This window comes from Bufo bufo, chromosome 5, assembly GCF_905171765.1.
Source record: "Bufo bufo chromosome 5, aBufBuf1.1, whole genome shotgun sequence".
Classification (NCBI taxonomy): domain Eukaryota; kingdom Metazoa; phylum Chordata; class Amphibia; order Anura; family Bufonidae; genus Bufo; species Bufo bufo.
The window spans coordinates 526,316,854-526,336,736 of NC_053393.1; the positions used below are offsets into that span (position 1 = coordinate 526,316,854).

Here is a 19,883-nt window from a genome sequence, read left to right on the forward strand (position 1 = left end):
CAATCGGCAGAAAGGCTAGGGGCACTACCCCATAATGAGAAAGTGAAAACAGAACTTTAGAAATGTTTGCAAATTTATTAAAAAGAAAAAACTAAGGGCAAAAAAAAGCACCTAAAGGAAACAAGATTCTCTAGTTTGATGACACCAAGATTTAACTTTTTGGCCTCAATTTTAAAGGCTATGTACACCTTTGGGGGAAATTTCTTTTTATTGCTGCATTGTACTGCATTTTGAGCTAAAGTTAATTTTTTCATTTGGTCTTTATTGACCATATGGAATCTTTTTTTTTTTTTCTGTACAGAGCTGAGATGCTCTACAAGCTGACAGTGGTTTTTTTCTCCTTTCTGTCATCTGAGGAGCAGATGGACTCCTTATCTCTGATCACTAACATCATAAACACTAATTTAAAGCTCAATCCTTATCTTACTGATAATAATCTGGCTTAAATAAGTGTTTATGACCTCTCAGTAGTTTAGAGATAAGGGTTATTAGATGACTGCACAAAGGAAAAGTACCAGTCACACAGTCAGAAAAACAGTTAACCCTTTGTGACTGAAAAGCTCAAAATTTTTAATAAAGGCCAATTGAAAATATGATTTTTTTTTTGCCAAAAATAAGTTAAATGCAATCATTAAAAAGAAATTGACTCCAAAGGTGTACATAGCCTTTAAGTGTCATGTCTGGAGGAAACCAGGCACTTTCCATCACATGCCTAATACCATCCCTACAGCAAAGCAGTGGTGGTGGCAGTATCATGCTGTGGGGGTCTTTTTTTAGTGGGGACAGGGAGACTGATCAGGGTTGAGAGAAAGCTGAATGGAGCAAATAACAGAGATATATTCTTAGTGAAAACCTGGTCCAGAGTGCTCTGGGCCGAAGGTTGACCTTCCAACAAGACAATGGACACAGCCAAGACAACACAGGAGCGGCTTAGGGACAACTCTGTGAATGTTCTCGAGTGGCCCAGCCAGAGCCCTGACTTGAACCCAATCGGACATCTCTGGACTGCAGAAACCCGACAATGGCTGTCCACTAATGGTCCTGACCGAGCATGAGAGGATCTGCAGAGAAGAATGACAGGAAATCCTCAAACCCAGGTGGGCAAACCTTGTGGCATCATCCCCAAGAAGACTGGAGGCTGGAATCACTGTCCTGAGTAAAGGGTGTGAATACCTATGTCAATACAAGATTTTAGTTTTTCCTTTTTCAATAATTATTAGCAAAGATTTTGAACATTCTGTTCTCACTTTCTCGTTATGGAGTATTTAGTGCAGAATGATGGGGGAAAAACTGGAACTTTTTTTAAATTTTAGCACAAGGCTGTAATGTAACAAAATGCATTGTGTATTTTCCACGACTCCTCAGACACAGGAGTCATGGAGTGCATAACATGGTTCGCTGACCGGCTGAGAGAGCTTATGTCCCACTCACAACAGATTGTCATTCCAGGGTTTGTACTGGATTGGAAAACCATAGCTGCAATACCAGACCCAATCTCAGACAAGACCTGTAAGTCGTTGGACTCTAGTCAAAAATACAGTATATTATGCTTAGAAAGGGATAGAAATTCCAGACGTATCCCTCAGATGCCCGCCATAAGATACCTACAGCCCAAGAGTCAATACATTGACTCTTGGACAATCTACCTGCCGATGACATCACTGTTCATTACATAATGAATGACCTACAAAATTTACTTCTTTCATTGTCTTAATAGATTATAGATTATGTTGTGACCTGATAGAATTGAAATCTAAAAGAACACGAAGATTTCATTCATATATCAGTTAGGGAAGTCTGTTCCTGCAGATGAGCAGACCCATTGGAGTTACCGTATACGGCATAGCCAGGTACCGCTGAATCCCCATTCACTATAACGGGATCTGGTGGGTTTCCGGCATAAATCCCGGCAGCGTGCCGTTAAAAAATTCCACTTTTCCAGAAGATTGCCGGCATTTATGCCGGAAACCCATCAGATCCTGTTAGTGAATGAGGATTTGGCGTTGTCCGGCTAAGCCAAATTACTAAATGTGAATGTACCATAAGGTTTGTGCTGCTTATTTTCATTTTAAAAAAATCACCCATTTATTCTTTGTTTTGGTTATATTTTTACTTTCCAGCTTCAGGAATTTGAAACGGCCATAAAGCAGAGAGACGGGATCATCACCCAGCTCACCACCAATCTCCAGCAAGCGCGGAAGGAGAAAGATGACATCATGAGAGAATTCCTGGAGCTTACGGAGCAAAGCCAGAAGCTGAAGATCCAGTTCCAACATGTGAGATCTGTTGTATACTTACATTTCATAGGGCTCCGATTGATCAGATCTGACCAGTGAGATCCCTGTCGGTCCCTAGAACAGGGGTCCTTACACAGGAGATATAAGTTAGGGTCCATTTACATGTCTGCAAGTGTTTTGCGCTCCGCAAATTGCGGATCCGCAAAACACGGACATCGGCCATGTGCATTCTGCATTTTGCGGGACCGCACATGGCCGGCGCTATAATAGAAATGCCTATTCTTGTCTGTGGCTGCGGACAAGAATAGGACATGTTCTATTTTTTGCTGGGCCGCGGAACGGAAGTGGCGATGCCGACACCACACGGTGTGCTGTCCGCATCTTTTGCGACCCCTTTGAAAATGAATTGGTCCACACCCGTTCCGCAAAATTGTGGAACGGATGCGGACCTATTATGCGGACATGTAAATGGACCCTAAATGAGCGATAACAAAATTATGAGCATGCTCATTCAGCTGTTTCCTTATTTGCAGTAGACAAGCAACAATATACGAATACGTAATATATATAAATGTGTACCTGTGATATATGAAATTTTATATTATAAAAGTCTGAAAAAACTCAAGCATTTTTAAAGGCTATTCACACTTCACAGCCTCTTTTTTTTAAAATATTTTTATTACTCCCATGAAACCAAAATGGAAAAAAAAGCTTGCTAAGAGTCTTGAGCAAAATCACTGAAAATAATTGCACAATAGATGCAAACATTATATATGGACTAAGCCCTAACTCTGATATGATAAAATCCGAGACTCTCAGCCAATAAATTTTGATCAAAACACATCTGTGCCCACCTACCAGCACCAAGGTGGTCTCAGTCAGGCAGGTCCTACTCTACTCAGGAGAGCAGACCCAACACATATAGTGCACTGCTCCTAGTTAACTCTGTGTGCACCAAGCAACCAATGAGAGGAGGAGCACGTATAGCTATATGTACCCATAGGCTAATCAAGGTCTCCTGTGAGATTGGTGGGGCAACGGTGCGCAAAAATGCTACTCCCAAGATAAAATAGAAGCGCATTCACACTTGAAGGTGCTATTGCTTCAGATGTTTACTACAGACTAAACAAAAATCACTAAAAAAAACACCCTGCACTATATGATAAGTGGTTATGCGGATGTGCATGGCAAATTTTATTTAAAAAAATCACAGAAAATAATGCACTAAGACAATAGTTGCAAAACAAAATCTGAGACTCTCAGCCAATATATATTGATCAAAACATATCTGTGCCCGCCTACCAGCGCCAAGGTTGTCTCAGTCAGTCAGGCAGGTCCTGCTCGAAACCTACCTATGCATTTGGGCATCTACATTTATACAAATGATGCATGGACATCCCTTGAGGCAGTGCCGGAATAAGATCCTCCTTCTTTCCTTTTGTGCTTGTTTGATAACGGTCCCCACGTAGTCTTCCGGGCAGGATATGTGGGATCAGACCTGTCCAAGAGCCCCTGCTTGTGCTGATAAGTGTACAGGTGATTGCATTGGCATGCTCTGTTTTCTGTACCTGTCCTGGTGGTTGCAGTGCTTCTTTTTTTATGTACAGCAGTGTATGTATCTCCATGGTAACAGACTACAAACAAACCTGTGTAGTCTGATCCTGCATTCACTTTCCCAATCCATCCGCCTCCTACTTCTTACTAGCATACATTTGGTAGGTCACCAAGCAGTAGAGCACAGATGGATGAAGGTATGACTGTAGGACGAGACAACACCGTTTTTAGTCCATGGAAAACATAAGCCTGCGTAGGAGCTGTAGGCACAAAATGGTAGGATTAATTTTTTTGTAATCCGGGCTATTTGCAAAGGTGATCCATTTTTCTTAATAAATGTGGACGATGCTGAGACAAGACGTATAGTAAAGCATGGAGTTCTGGATATATGGAAATACGCACGGACTTCCTACTGCTGACGTGTGCCGCCCCTGGGCAGTAATGTACGAGTAATTGCCAAACATCAGGTCAAACTGAATTATACTCTTCTGTGAATAGGTAAGTTTGACGCCGTGACCAAATAAATCAGCATCCCGCGGCTGCTTCATTTTATTTTCTATTTCAGCAGTCAAAGAAATAATAGACAATGCACGAGATATAGAAGCGGAACAAACGCATAAAAGGGGTTTGTCAGCAGGTAGGATCCAACGCTGGTGTCTCCTAGCAACTGGTGACATCAGCACAGGACGCCTCAGATTTACATCATTAATCTATTGCAGTTCAGTTAACTGCCAGTTTTCGCCCACCTATAAACCATGCACATTTAGTGATAATATGTATAATAAGCTACATTTATTGGAAGGAGAAGAAATTGCATAAAAAATAAATAAAAAAATCTCTCATTAAAGAAGTACTCCGCTGTGGACAGTCTCTGTTTGTAGGAAGGATACCTTGACAGTAAACTGATCTCAAAGTGACTCCTAGCAATCAGTGGAGAAACTGGGCAGTTTCCCTGCAGCGCCACCACTGGTGAAACTATGTATTACACAGTGACCATTGAAGTCAATGGGTTGTCTGTGTAATTCCAGACAGGGCTGGTCTTCCAGCACTTTTTCTAACTGCTCTCTTCAGACAGCTGGAAGGTGTCTGCTGTACACTGTACGCTCCGTGTAGACACTGAACCAGCAGGGGTTGTCATTATTAATTGCAGCTATATCCCATTTACAGTAGTATATTGTGAAGTATAGAGCTTGTAAGGGAAATGGCTGATTCTATAAATGTGTAGGACTCTCTGAAACTTGAGACTATCTTAGGACTATTTGGTATTTCTGGTGCAGATTGCAGCGCAAAGGTTATTTGCGTCGCAATCTGCAACTTTCCCCCACTCACGCCGTATCTAAAAACACGTCGAGGGGACGGGCAGGCAGGCCCATCTCATTCATAATTTTCTGCGCCTGTTTTAGGCATAAAAAATAATAATCTAAATTTAAGTCTTAGATTTAGATCGGCGGTGAAAGTTATGTAGAGGCCGACACCCCTTCATACCTTAGGCGAAACCACCGCCATTGCATGAGGTTATTAAGACCAGCATCTAAAACGCTGGTCTAAATAAATGAGCCCCCTTTATGTCTTTTTAGCAAGGATGTGCCCTAAGGCCCCTTTACACAGACCGACACAGGAGACAATTATTAGGAATGATCAGTTCCTTCCCGATAATTGCCTGTCCATCAGAGGAGGTGAGAGCTGCATTTACATGCAGCAGTCATCTCTGCATGGGGACGAGCGATTGCACGTCCTTACACAGAATAATTGCTTTTGGGCAGCAGATCGCTGTTTAGACAGCGCCCAGAATTTTTTTAAAATTTAGGCCACCACATCAGCGATGCTTTTACCCTTCCGGTGATTGGCGACACCTAGTAACGCTCCTTGGTTATAATTGCCCCTATCATTTGTCAGAATGGTGCATGCATGCCATAGGATAATCCTGAGCTAGATCGGGGTAACGCTAGGAGCAGTCTTATCAGACAGGATAGTTGAACTACAACATGATAATAAAGGATTATAACATAATAATAAAAAAAAATGAAACAAAAATGTATACGAGACTTCCGGTTCCGGCGCCAGCATGGAAGGTTTGTAAAGAGAGCTCCGTCCTGTGTAGCTCAACAAAGCTCGGTCTCCCCTACAAATTGAACTTTTCACCATCAGAAAAGGTCGGATCAAACGACTAATACTTCCATCTGTTGGTCTATGGAGCGTTTTGTGATATTAATGGGAAGCAAGATGAAACAGAACCCCCCCCTCCCCCTACCTGCGAGCAGGCAATGTGCCATCTGAAGACAATATGGTGCCTCGAGGAGAGCGGAGAAGCAGAGCCGCCGGCCATTCTGGAACATGAGAGCCCAGACTTGGAAGGTTACAAAGTATAGGTAGATTATAAGCAGCTGTCCCTGGAGGTCGCAGCCCGCATCTTACATGACTTGCAGGAGACGTAGTCTTCCACGGTAACCCAATCTTTAATGGCCCTGCAATCCGAAGTGTCTCAACACGTGGCACGCCTAGATGATCTACAGGCCAGAGTGGCAGCGGTAGAAGCTGATAATGAGATTGCAACCACAAATCTCCAGAAAGTACCGGGTTATGGGAAAAACTTGAGAATCTCGAAAACCACTCCCGGTGTAGCAGTCTATGCATTGTGGGGCTCCCGGAGACCATACTGGCAAAAGATCTGTGAGGTGGAGCTGCCGGTGGCTCTGGGATTGCCGGATCGCCGTAAAGTGGAGAGAGCCCATAGAGTGGGCCATGGCCAAGTTTCAGACATTACTCATCAACAGACCAGGCCTCTCGTGGCTTCCTCCCACCTTGAAAGACCTCGGGAGGTGATGGTGAAATACCTCAATTAACCTGATATGCCGCCATATTGCGGGCCTATAAAAAAGGAGGAGGAGCAATTGCGTTTCGCAACCAGAAAATCTTGATCTTTGGAGACTTTTCTGCCAAGGTGACACGTCTGAGAAGAGGTTTACACCCATCTGCTCTGTGCTTTCCAAAAACCAAGTACGCTTCTCTTTACTATACACAGCGATACTGAAGGTCTTTCACTCAGATGGCGCATTGTTCACATTCAAGGAATCGGCGGAGGCCTTAAAGGCCATGTACACCTTTGGAGGCAATTTTTGTTTATGATTGCTTTTCACTCATTTTTGGCTAAAAGTCATATATTTTTAATTGGCCTTTATTAAAAATATTGAGCCATGTAGAGAAAGTTAATACAAGCTACTTACTAATGTATTGTTATTATCCATATTGCTCCCTTTGCCGGCTGGATTCATTTTTCCATCACATTATACACTGCTCGTTTCCATGGTTATGACAATCCTGCAGTCCATCAGTGGTGGCCGTGCTTGCACACTATAGGAAAAAGTGCCAGCCTCTTTGGTGGTCAGGACTGTAAAAGAACACATAGGCTGGTGCTCTTTCCTATAGTGTGCAAGCGTGGCCGCCACTGCTGGATTGCAGGGTGGTCGTAACCATGGAAACGAGCAATGTACAATGTGATGGAAAATAAATTCAGCCAGCAAAGGAAGCAATATGGAGAATAACAATACATTAGTAAGTGGTTTATATTACCTTTCTCTACATAATAAATGCTATTTGCAGAAGTAAGACAACCCCTTTTAACTGTTTTTCTAGCTGAGTGACGGTTGCTTTCACTTTGTGCCAGTCATCTAATATACCTTTATCTCTAAACTACTAAACGTTCATAAACACTTAAGCCACATTCTTATCAGTAAGATAAGGATTGAGCTATAATGAGTGTTTATAAGGTAAGAGAGCAGAGATAAGGAGCCCATCAGCTGCCCAACTGACTGAAAAGAGAGAAAATCCACAGGCAGCTAGTAGAGCATCTCAGCTCTGTGCAGAAAAAAGGGTTCCATATTGTCAATAAAGACCAATTGAAAAAAATTATTTTTAGCTCAAAATAAGTACTATGCAATAATAATAAAAATTGCCCCCAATGGTGTACATAGCATTTCAAAAGTCAGCCATGTCTTCAGTCTAAACCCCGTTCCCTTCCTTCGTCACCATCTTTTGAGATTGCACAGAAAGCAGACGAGGGAGACTGCGTCCGGGGAGACTGCTTCTTCAAGTTTGATGCCAAGAGCTCAGCAACAGCGGACCGTCGTCTCCAGGACCCTGGGTAGCGTATTTTGAACATTGCCTCAGCGGCGTATGTGTTCTAGGTCTATTCTGGCAGGTTGGTGGGTGTGAGGTGACAGGATCGCCAGGTCCGATGGTGTTATAGCAAGGCCTTGTCAAATTCTGATCGCAGGAGGTTTTATGTGTGTAACCTGCACTTACTAGATGAGTCTATACGGACTATATGGTTTGATTATACTAGCTGATGGTTCATGGGACCATCTAAAGCCTGGCTCAGCACGATGCAGTCTGCTGATATTTTGCAAACTCCTGCTTGGTCAGTTATCAGTTGGCCAGCCTCTGACCAGCTATGTCTATTATGTACAGTCAGGTCCATAAATATTGGGACATAGACACAATTCTAGCATTTTTGGCTCTATACACCACCACAATGGATTTGGAATGAAACAAACAAGATGTGCTTTACCTGCAGACTGTCAGCGTTAATTTGAGGGTATTTACATCCAAATCAGGTGAACGGTGCAGGAATTACAACAGTTTGCATATGTGCCTCCCACTTGTTAAGTGGACTGATGAAAGTAAGATTGTTCTTTTTGGGTCTAGTGGCCGGAGACAGTTTGTCAGACGACCCCTAAACACTGAATTCCAGCCACAGTAGACTGTGAAGACAGTGAAGCATGGTGGACAAGCATCATGATATGGGGATGTTTCTCATACTTTGGTGTTGGGCCTATTTACCGCATACCAGGGATCATGGATCAGTCTGAATCCATCAGAATACTTGAAGAGGTCATACTGCCTTATGCTGAAGAGGAAATGCCCTTGAAATGGGTATTCCAACAAGACAACGACCCCAAACACACCAGTAAACGTGCAACGTCTTGGTTCCAGACCAACAAGATTGACGTTATGGAGCGGTCAGCCCAATCCCCGGATCTTAATCCAATAGAAAACTTGTGGGGTGACATCAAAAATGCAGTTTCTGAGGCAAAACCAAGAAATAGAGAAGAACTGTGGAATGTAGTCCGATCATCCTGGGCTGGAATACCTCTTCACAGGGGCAGAAGTTGGTGACTCCGAGCAACACAGACGTCCAGCAGTTCTCAGAAACAGCGGTTATACAACTAAATATTAGGGAAGTGAATCAAAGGGAAGCAAAAGCTTCAAACATTCTTCAGTTTATATAGTGAGTGTTTGAGTTTGTAAAGAAGAATACAAACACTGCTATTTTTTTGAACGGTCTAATATTCACTTTTCTTAATTTTGAGGAACAACACAAATTTTATATATTTTTCTTCATGTTTTGATTTGGAATAGAATGTGTCATGTTCCCAATGCATTTGTGTGTATGGAAATAAAAGCTATTAGAAGGATTTTGAGCTTTATTCACTTTTTTAAACATACTGCTGTTAGTTTGAACACCACTGTATATATATATATATATATATATATATATATATATATATATATATATATATATATATATATATATATACACAGGTGAAACTCATTGAGGGGCCCAAACCAAGGACTGAGTACATATGCATGATTAGACTTTTCAGAGGTCCTACATTTTTCTATTTAACATCCTTTTTTTTTAAATTTATTTCATGTAATGTTCTAATTTTCTGAGATTGTGAATTTGGGGTTTTCATAATCTGTAAGTCATAATCATCCAAATTATAACAAATGAAGGCTTGAAATATCTCGCTTTGCATGTAATGAGTCTATCTTATATGTTAGTTTTAGTTCCACCTTTTAAGTTGCATTACTGAAATAAATGAACTTTTGCACAATGTTCTAATTTTTTGAGTTTCACCTGTATGTGTGTGTGTATATATGTGTGTGTGTGTGTGTCTATATATATATATATATATATATATATGTATATGTCCCCAGGCTAGAGTACATACCCCCAGGTTTCTTTCTTTCCCTTTTCATTTACAGAAAGGCACTAGGTAGAGGTGTCCACTTTTCCCTCTTTTATACAACCTGGCTATAGAGCCTTTATTGCGAAAATAGGGGTTAGGAGACAAAAAAGAAGGTATCTGAGTAGGACGCAGAGAAATTTAATATGCTTTGTTCGCGGATGACCTTCTGGTATTTTTGGAAAATCAGCAAAGAGATCTGGGCACCCTTTTTGATCTCTTAGAGTTCGGAACGATGTCAGGTTTTAGAGTCAATACCACTAAATGTGAATTATTGCCCCTGGGCAACTCCTCGTTCAGAGGTGGAAGGGCTCCATTGACTGTTCCTATTGTAATAGCAAATAGATCTGTGAAATACTTGGGTATTCATATTGGGAAACATCTGAAATCTTTGTATTCACTGAATTTCCCGCCCTTGATCAAAAAGATACTGGGGGAATTGGAGGGATGGATGAAGCTTCTGCTTACCCTGGGGGACACTGTCAGCTGTTGAGTATTCCTAAACTGCTGTCTCCCATACAAACCATACCACTTCATACCACTACTATACTAGAATCTGCCTTCAGATCCTTCATTTGGTCCACAAAGCGATCACGAATCCCATTGTCCAAGCTACAACTACTAAGGTTAAGTTTTCCGGGCATACGTAGTTACAATCTGGCTAGTCTTCTGAGATAACGAAAAAACCAGTGGGACCAATTATTGAAAAATTATAACAGCTTTATTTCAATAATATATATAAAATAAGGAGAAAAAGGGCAAGATGAAAAAAGATATACATAGAAGCGAGGGGCAAAACCTCATTGGACAGCCATGTTACTCCGCAGAACTGTGATAACAGTCTCCTGATAAAAGGCTGCACCCTATGCCTCACAAAAAATCTTCTGAGACACTGTATTGACTGGATATATGAAGCTAGCTATTACTCCAACTACACCTTAGAGCCGTGATGGCGAACCTATGGCACGCGTGCCAGAGAGGGCACGCAGAGCCTTCTCTGTCGGCACGCGCGCCCTAGCCCATATGTAAAGAGGAGGATCGCGGTCCGGACTCCAGCTGACTTACATCGATGTGCGCCGAACACAGAGCGGGGGACTGGCATCAGCGCTGAGCCGAACACAGAGGGGAGGGACTGGCATCAGCGCTGCAAAGACAGAGGGGAGTGAGAGGGGAGGGACTCACATCACTGCGCGCCTCCTGCAATCAGGAAGCAGAGAGGGCGCAACATGTGATATGGGAGGGGCGGAGGCAGAGCCAGAGGACCGAACGGAACATTGCAGGGCAGCTCACTACCCTTCAGTATTCCGTCAGTGACTGCTTGTGGGTTTCAGGTAGAAACATAACGCTGGTTGGCTGAGCTTCTGCCAATCAGCGTTATGCTTCTTCCTCAGCTGTGTCAGTACAACATCATCTTGCTCTGTCAGTTGTACAGCCTGGACCCACGAGCTGAACAAGCAGTGAGAGAATCACATCTGGCCTGGTATAATTATTTTTTAATGTAAAACTTCACACTGACTGAGGGGACTCAGGGAGCACCCCTGTTCCCCACTCATACACCTCCAGACTCCAGCCCAGTGTATGGGAGGTGGTAGAGGGGTCCTCCTCTCTAAGGGCCCATGCACACGACCAGTCTAAGGCTTGTTTCACGCTAGCGTCAGGACGGATCCGACAGCCTGTTGGATCCGTCCTGCCGCTAGTTCACGTGTGGCCCCGAACTGCTGCTCATCCCCATTGACTATAATGGGGGCGGATTTCCAGCAGCAGCGCTTGGTGAGAGGCCCTTGGACTAAAACTACGACATGTCCGACATTTAGTACGGCAGCCTCTCACCAAGTGCTGCCGATGGAACGCCGCCCCCATTATAGTCAATGGGGATGAGCAGCAGTCCGGGGCCACACATGAACTAGCGGCAGGACGGATCCAACAGGGATCCATCCTGTCGCTAGTGTGAAACTAGCCTGAGTGGGCCATATGTCCCGGACTGGTATTGATCATGTGCAGGGGAGCACACAACATCATAAGATCTTATGATTGTGGGACATTAGTTCCCCTGTACACAATCAATGCCAGTCCGGGATATCTGGTCCGCTCACGTTATTTGAATGAAAAAAAAGGATCTCTGCCGGTCCCCAATTATAGCGAACAGGGCCAGGTGAACTTCCGGCAGTGCACGTGGTAGTTACGGATCCGGCAGGCTGTTCCCCCACCGGAAAAGCCTGCCGGAGAAGGCTGCCGCTAGTGTGAAAGTAGCCTAAGTTGGGAAGTGTTCAAGTTACCATTATTTTTCCATTCTGAATAAAGAAAAAAAAAAAAAAAAGAATCCTGTAAAAAAAAAAATCCTGTGCATCAGTTGCACATTTAGCATTTATTTGATCCATTTCTGTGTGATCCTTTAGGCCTCATGCACACGACAGTGAATAATGGCCGTGTGACTGCTGTCTAAGTAACGTCCGTCACACAGCCATTTTTAGCACCAATGAAAGTCTATGGGGCTATTCACATGGCCGTTCTTTTAACAGCCAGTGAATAGCATCTGTCCAAAAATAGGACATGTCTTATTTTTGTCCGTTTCCACAGCCATGCGGACCCCACTGAAATCAATAAGACAGCCAATTGACGAGTACACTTTTATTAGGGGTTTAAAAGTGTCCCCATGGTTTAAACAATGCCCCCATGGTGACCCGCAGCAAAAAAAAAAAAAAAACTCACCTCATCCGCTCGTGGTGCGGCAGTCTCTTCTCTCTTCATTGAGCACGACCTGCCGAATTACCTGCGATGTGTGTGGTGACGTCATCACGCACATCGCAGGTCCTGTTCAGTGAAGATAGAAGAGACTGCTGCAGAGCGAGCAAGTGGAGTGTGTTTTTTTTTTCCGTGTAAAATCAAGAAAACAGAAACAACGGTGGACCATTATGGGGGCATTGTTTAAAGCATGGAGGAAATTAAGATGGGGCATTAAAAAAAAATATTCATACCCTACGGGGGGCCATTATTTAAGATGGGACCTACATTGGGGGCATTATTAAAGCTGAGGGTGCTAAAAAAAAAAAACACACACACACACACACACACACACACACTATGGGGGACATTATTAAAGCTGGGGACAGTAAAAAAAATTCCTACACTATGGGGGCCATTATTAAAGCTGGGGTCCTACATGGGGGCATTATTAAAAATATATATTTACACTGTGGGAGACATTATTTTAACTGGGGACAAAATAGGGGGCATTATTAAAGCTCGGGGCAGTAAAAAATAAAAATAAATCCTACCCTATGGAGGACATTATTTTACCAGGGGGCCTACATGGGAGCGTTATTAACGCTGGGGGCAGCAAAAAAAAAAAATCCTACACTATTGGGGACATTATTTTAGATGGGGGCCTACCATCCTGTGGGTGTTCTCAGAAGGGTGGGTCTAGAAATGACTGCCAATCAAATTCATCAGTTTTTCACGTCCGTTTTTAACGGACATGAAAAACTGATGCAAAATGGACATTAAAAATGTACACATGGCCAGAAAATGGATGCACACACTGATGCAAAATGGCCATCAAAAACTGACAATGTGTCCGTTTTTAATGGACATTTTTTTCCCTGTCATGTGCATGTAGCCTTAGGCTACTTACACACATGCGCTTTGCATTCTGGCAGGCTGTTCCCTCTGAGAACAGCCTGCCAGGATGAACTTGATTCAGCGCAGCCGGATGAAAATGCAATATCTTCCAGCCCCGTTGAAGTATAATGGGGTACAGATGACATTGCATTTACAATATGTTTTGCCCTATAAGAGGCACCAGCCCATAAGACGCACCTAGGTTTTAAAGGAGGACAATAAGAAAAAAATATTTTTCATTAGACCTCAGATCAGACCTCCAATCAAACCTCCAATTTTATTAAGAACCTCAATCAGACTTAGCTCAGACCCAAATGTGAATGTGCCCCAATCAGACCTCAGTTAAGAATTGCCTCTCATCAGTCCCCATGCGTCTCAGGTCATCCCCCATGCCTCTCATCAGCCCCAAAACACAGAGCATATAAAATAAAAAATAACACCTCTCCTGCTCTGGATGCCACTGCCATAATGGAAGCGCTCATTAGTATTCGCCCCATAAGACACTGGAGCATTTTCCTCCCACTTTTGGTGGAAAAAAATGTGTCTTATGCGGCGAAAAATACAGTACATCTGGCTGACCCCTGAAGGATGGACAAAAACAGCAGAATGCTGCCATTTTTTGTCTGGATGATCTTCCACTTGCCTGCTGGAACATACTACCAGACATCTGCTAATGCACTAATGCAGATGTGAAGGTAGCCTTGTCCTGCATGCAGGATTTTTTTTTCCACCTGAAAAACATATCTGAGATAGAACTAAACATGCATAACTGATGCACACAATAGTTTTTTTTTTTTTTAGCAGGATCCATTTCCATTGCCCTCTTGTGCTGTGGTCAGCTAATTGAAATGGAACCCCAGCTAAGAATCACTGCCGTAGATTGTTGATTTAAATTAATATCCATTTCTTTAGTGTTAACTAATAGTATTAGCTATTTTTGGTATAGGGATAGATTTTATTGGGTGCTTCATTTTTCTTTTTAATGTTGTGTATTTGTAGACTCCAAGTCTTGAACACCCAAAAATGAGTGCAGCAAAAAAAGCAAAAACAGATAGTGGAAGATCATTCCAAGAGGCCTGGACAGAGTCATTTGGAGTGATTGAACGCAATGGGAAAGCGTTATGCATTCTCTGTAATGAAACTGTTGTGTGTCGCACATCAAGTGTCAGACGGCATTTGGACACCAACCACAAAAGTGTTGCCGCACTTGGTGAAACTGAAAGAAAAGAGTTTCTTGAAGGGAAATTAAGAAGCTATCAATCCCAGTACCGTAGTTTTTCCAACTACCTTTCTAAAACAAATCATCTGACAAATGCCAGTTTTCAAATTTCACTATGCCTAGCAAAACATGGTAAGCCCCTCTCTGATGGGGATATGATAAAAAATGGCCATGCTGTCTGGGAGTAATTCCCTTTTCCATGATTTCCCAAACAAGGATAAGATTATTCAGCGCATCTCTGAGATGCCACTTAGCAGAAATACTGTTAAAGACCGAGTCCAGCGCATGGCCAGTGATGTTAGTCAGCAGCTCACCACTGACTTACAAAAGGCAGCCTGTTACTCCATGTGCTTGGACGAAAGCACAGATATAAATAATCATGCAAGGCTAGCAGTAATTTTGCGTTATGCTGCTGGTGACATCATGAGAGAAGAGCTGGTGAAACTAGTGTCTTTGCCTAAAAGAACACAAGGGATAGATATCTACAATGCTGTGATGGAGGTTTTTTTGTCACAAGACATAAGACCAGAAAAAGTGGTTTCAATTACTAGTGATGGGGCGCCTTCTATGGTGGGGGCAACATCTGGTTTCATACAGTTCTTTGTTAAAGAAACGAAACATGAAGTCATTCAGTTCCATTGCATTATACACCAAGAAGCTCTTTGTGCCAGGGAAAGCAGCAAAAAATTTGACGATGTCCTCCAAGATGTCACAAAAATGGTGAATTACATCATGGCTCGCGCTCTGAATTGTCGACAGTTTCAAGCACTTCTTGAGGAGGTTCAGGCCCAGTATAATTGTTTACTTATGTACAATAATGTACGGTGGCTGAGCAGAGGACGAGTCCTGGAGAGATTTGTAGCCTGTTTGGATGAAATTAGGCTCTTTATTAATGAAAAAGAGCAGGAATATCCACAGCTCACTGATATGGCCTGGCTTACCAACCTCATGTTTCTTACAGATTTTACACTGCACTTCAATGTACTGAACAAACAACTGCAAGGTGGAGGGAAAACAGCAGAAAGGATGTTTTGCGATATCAAAACATTTGAGAGAAAACTACAGGTTTTTGAAAGAGACCTTGAAAGTGGGCAGCTAAAATATTTTCCAAATCTAAAAAAGCATTTAGAAAATGCTACAGCATTTGCAGACAATCCTACCAGCCACCAGGAAATCTACAAGGAATTTTCTAGCATCCTAGCAGCTGCGATGGTGAATTTTAGTAAAAGATTTTTACAATTCCGTAAATTGGAGACAACCCTGTGTTTTCTCACTTCTCCAGATAAAGCCAAATTTGAAGAACTTGATCTTTCCTGCTTAGACTGGTTAGATTTAGGAAGTCTAGAAATGGAGCTATTGGAATTTCAAGAAAGCTCTATCTGGAAAAATAAATTCTCTGACCTGCGTGAAACACTTGAGAAGATGGAAGGGATGACAAAGGACAGCACAGTTAGTTCTGAAAATGAGATCCTTAAAGTGTGGAATTCCCTGCCAAATAACTTTACGTCTATGAAAGCACTTGCGATTGCTTTACTTACTTTGTTTGGATCATCTTATGCTTGTGAGCAGCTTTTTTCAGCTTTGAATTATATCAAATCTGACATCAGAAATAGACTAACAGACGACCTCAGTGCTGCATGTGTTGCTCTCAAACTTACAAAGTATGAGCCAAGATTTGACAAATTGTCAGCATGCATACAACAGCAAAAATCACATTAATTGCAATCTTTTACCTTTTTACTTTTCAATGAAAAGTTGTTTGTATCATTGAAAGGTCTGTTATTGTATTTTTCTTTTAAAGCAAAAGATGTGAATGTATGAGTTTTTCTAAAATAAAACCTCAACATTAAGGTTAAATTGCTATTGGCACTTTGTGATAAGTAAGTGGGTTTTGGGTTGCGATTTGGGCACTCGGTCTTTAAAAGGTTCGCCATCACTGCCTTAGAGGCACAATTGGTACACCCATTAACCCTGGGTTCTTTATTACACACTTGATTTGGTCTCTTACCTCCTTTTCTCAAACATAGTTTTCTGGTAAAGGACACAATTGCAACTTAGAAGGCATCTCGGAAGCTTTTTGCTCTTCCATTTTTGCCTTCCAAACACTTGAGTCTCTGGGGTCACCCGGAATTTCAAGCTGGGACGTCTTCTAAACATTTTGAGAAGTGGAAAGAGAGGGGTATTGGGCGGATTCAGAATATATGGAATACCCCGGAGAAACAGGTATTTTTAATTTGAGGAACTTAAGAAGCTCCACTTCTTCATTGATGCTCAGTTTCTAGCCTATCCTCAACTAATGGGATTTCTCAGGCCCAGACTTGTCAATCTCCTTAACGAATTACCCTCTAATAGTTTCCGAATTATTCATAATGCCATATACAATATGGCTTTCGATTTTCAGCAACTCGGGACAACCAGACGAGATTAAATAGTTGTCCACATTGCAAACTTAAAAACTCTGATCTGGGCCATGGGATGTGGTTTTGTCTGGAATTGATGAAGTTTTGAAGAACCATCAAAGCTCAAATCAAAAGGTATATCTAGGCGTTATTGTGCCAATGGTGCCAGAACTCCTATTATGTCACGTCCTCCTCTCCTCCATAATATTCTACTAGCGGCGTCTCTTTGAAGATTGGCTACAACCTCGCCCTCCATCAGTCTCGGAGGTCATATGTCAGGTTAAAACTTGCTTTAATATGGAGAGAGTGGAAGCTGAGCAATATAAAGGGAAATCTATCAAACGATTCTTTGAGGGGTGGTCGGCTTACATTACTATGGTGTTCTCTGATTCTGACATTAGAGACTTAATGCAACCCTTCCTTACCTCTGTGTCATAATATACTGCCTACGTTTGATGGCTCATTGTAGAGGAGAGAGCGGTTTGAAGTTTAAGGGGGGGGGGGGGCTTGACCTTCAGCATTGTACTATTTCTTGTATGATATGCTATTTTTACTGTACAACGTCAAACATGGTCTGTTTTATACGTTAGAAACTCTAATAAAAAAATATATATTTAAAAAATACAATAAAAGATGTTAAAAATAGAAACTGAACTGAAAAAGTAGAAATAAATGAAATAAAATATTCTAAATAAAAATAGAAATAAAATTATAAAGTAAATATAAATAGATTATAAACACAATAAAAAAATTAAATTAATAAAAAAATTATATATATATATATATATTAAGAGAAATAGAAATAAAAAATTCTAAGTATAACAAAAATAGAAATAACTTAAAATCCTATCAATAAAACATTAGACCATAATAGAAGATTCTGAGTTAAATCAGAGTCGAGCATCCAGTTTCTGTGTATCAGGAGGGCCTTTTTGGCGCTTGACTTTAATTAGTAAGACTGCTACTTGTTCTTGTCGTTCTGCAGCTACAGGCTAGCGAGACCTTGAGAAATACCAGCCACTCAAGTACCGCGGCAGATCTCCTTCACTCGAAACAACACATACTCACCTATCGGCAGCAGCTGGAAGACCGGGACCACCACCTCAGTCGGTGCCAGAAGGAGAATGAGGACTTGCGGACACAAGTTATGTCCCTGCAGGATCAGATTCACAGTTTACAACAGGTCTGTATGATTTGAAAACTTTTTTTTTTTTTTTTTAATGCAAGATTATTCCTAAAATAAAGGCTGACTGGAGCATTTCTGGCATTGTGCAGTCCCTAAGCATGCATTATTTTGTTATCAGTCATTTAACTGGTAAACTTGAAATTACCAGTAAGTATACACTATGTAGGTAAGAGTATGTGGACACCTGACCATCGCATCTATATGAGATTGACGGACATCCCATTCCAAAACCATGGGTATGCAGTTGGGCCCTGACCAGAACAGTCTGCACTCTACTGGGAAGATGTTTTACAAGATTTTGGATGTACCTTTGGGAATTTGTCCAAATTCTCATCACAACGCGTCTTTCTCTCTGGGCCTCATATTCTGCACAGGGGAGCAGTCATGCTGGAACTGGGAAGAACCTTCCAAAGAGATGGAAGCGGCAATTGAGTGCAGCATTAAAGGGGATGTCTCGCGTCAGAAAATGGCATTTATCATGTTGAGAAAGTTAATACTTTGCTGGCTGATTCATTTTTTCCATCACATTACACAGGGCTCATATCCAGGGGTTATGACCACCCTGCAATCCAGAAGCTGTGGCCGTGCATGCACACTATAGGAAAAGATGCTGTCCTCTCTGGTGGCTGGGAGGAGCTTTTTTCCTATACTGTGCAAGCATGTCCACTGCTGCTGGATTGCGGGGTGGTCGTAACCCTTCGTAGCAGTGTATAATGTGATAGAAAAATGAATCAAGCCAGCAAAGGAGGCAATATGGACAATCTCAATACATTAGTCAGTGCCTTGTATTAACTTTCTCTACATGATAAATGCTGAAGTGATACAACCCCTTTAAAGAGGTTGTCCTTCACCAGTGAAAAATGGGTGGCCGGCTTGAAAGTAAAAAAAAAAAGAAAGTTCTGCAACGTTCCAGTGCTGCAGCTTTCATCCTCACCGAAACAGTAGTGATCATGTACTGTGAATGACCCCCAGTCAGCCATCTATTTTTCATTGGTGGCAGACCACCGCTTTAAAGGGATTCTGTCATCAAGATTTTCGATATGGAGCTGTTCATATCACCCCACAGTCTCCATTATCTAATTAAAAATATACTAGTTTCACCCCCACCTGTCCTTTCATTTTGGATAAAAATCGGTTTTATTAATATGCTAATTACCTTACTAGCGTGCCCAAGGGGCAGTCCCTCCGGCCGTTTGTGCCCAGCCGCGCCCCATATCTCGTAGCCCAGCGACGCCCCACTGCTAATTATGCACTCCTCTCATCGCCGATGGTGCGCCGTAATCTCGCGTATGCGCCCTAAATCCACTGGTCAGCGCCTGCGCGGTTTCCTGGCAGCAGCCTCAGCGAACGAAGCGTGCATGCACCAGCTGTCTGCGCACTTTGCCCGCGGGCGCTGACCAGTGGATTTAGGGCGCATGCGCGAGATTACGGCGCACCATCGGCGATGAGAGGAGTGCATAATTAGCAGTGGGGCGGCGCTGGGCTACGAGATAAGGGGCGCGGCTGGGCACAAACGGCCGGAGGGACAGCCCCATGGGCACGCTAGTAAAGTAATTAGCATATTAATAAAACCGATTTTTAGCCAAAATGAAAGGACAGGTGGGAGTAAAACTAGTATATTTTTTTATTAGATAATGGAGA

At 42.3% G+C, this 19,883-nt stretch overlaps 1 protein-coding gene across 8 annotated transcripts in view; it reads left to right on the forward strand.

Moving 5' to 3' along the window:
- The window catches only part of AKAP9 (A-kinase anchoring protein 9), a 247,751-nt gene that overhangs the window by 56,090 nt on the left and 171,778 nt on the right, over positions 1–19,883 (forward strand). For all 8 annotated transcript variants that reach the window (XM_040431142.1, XM_040431144.1, XM_040431147.1 and 5 more), the window contains 2 exons: positions 2,121–2,276; positions 18,042–18,239. In XM_040431142.1, coding sequence (XP_040287076.1) covers positions 2,121–2,276; positions 18,042–18,239 — 354 coding nt within the window. The remainder of the gene's footprint in view (positions 1–2,120; positions 2,277–18,041; positions 18,240–19,883) is intronic.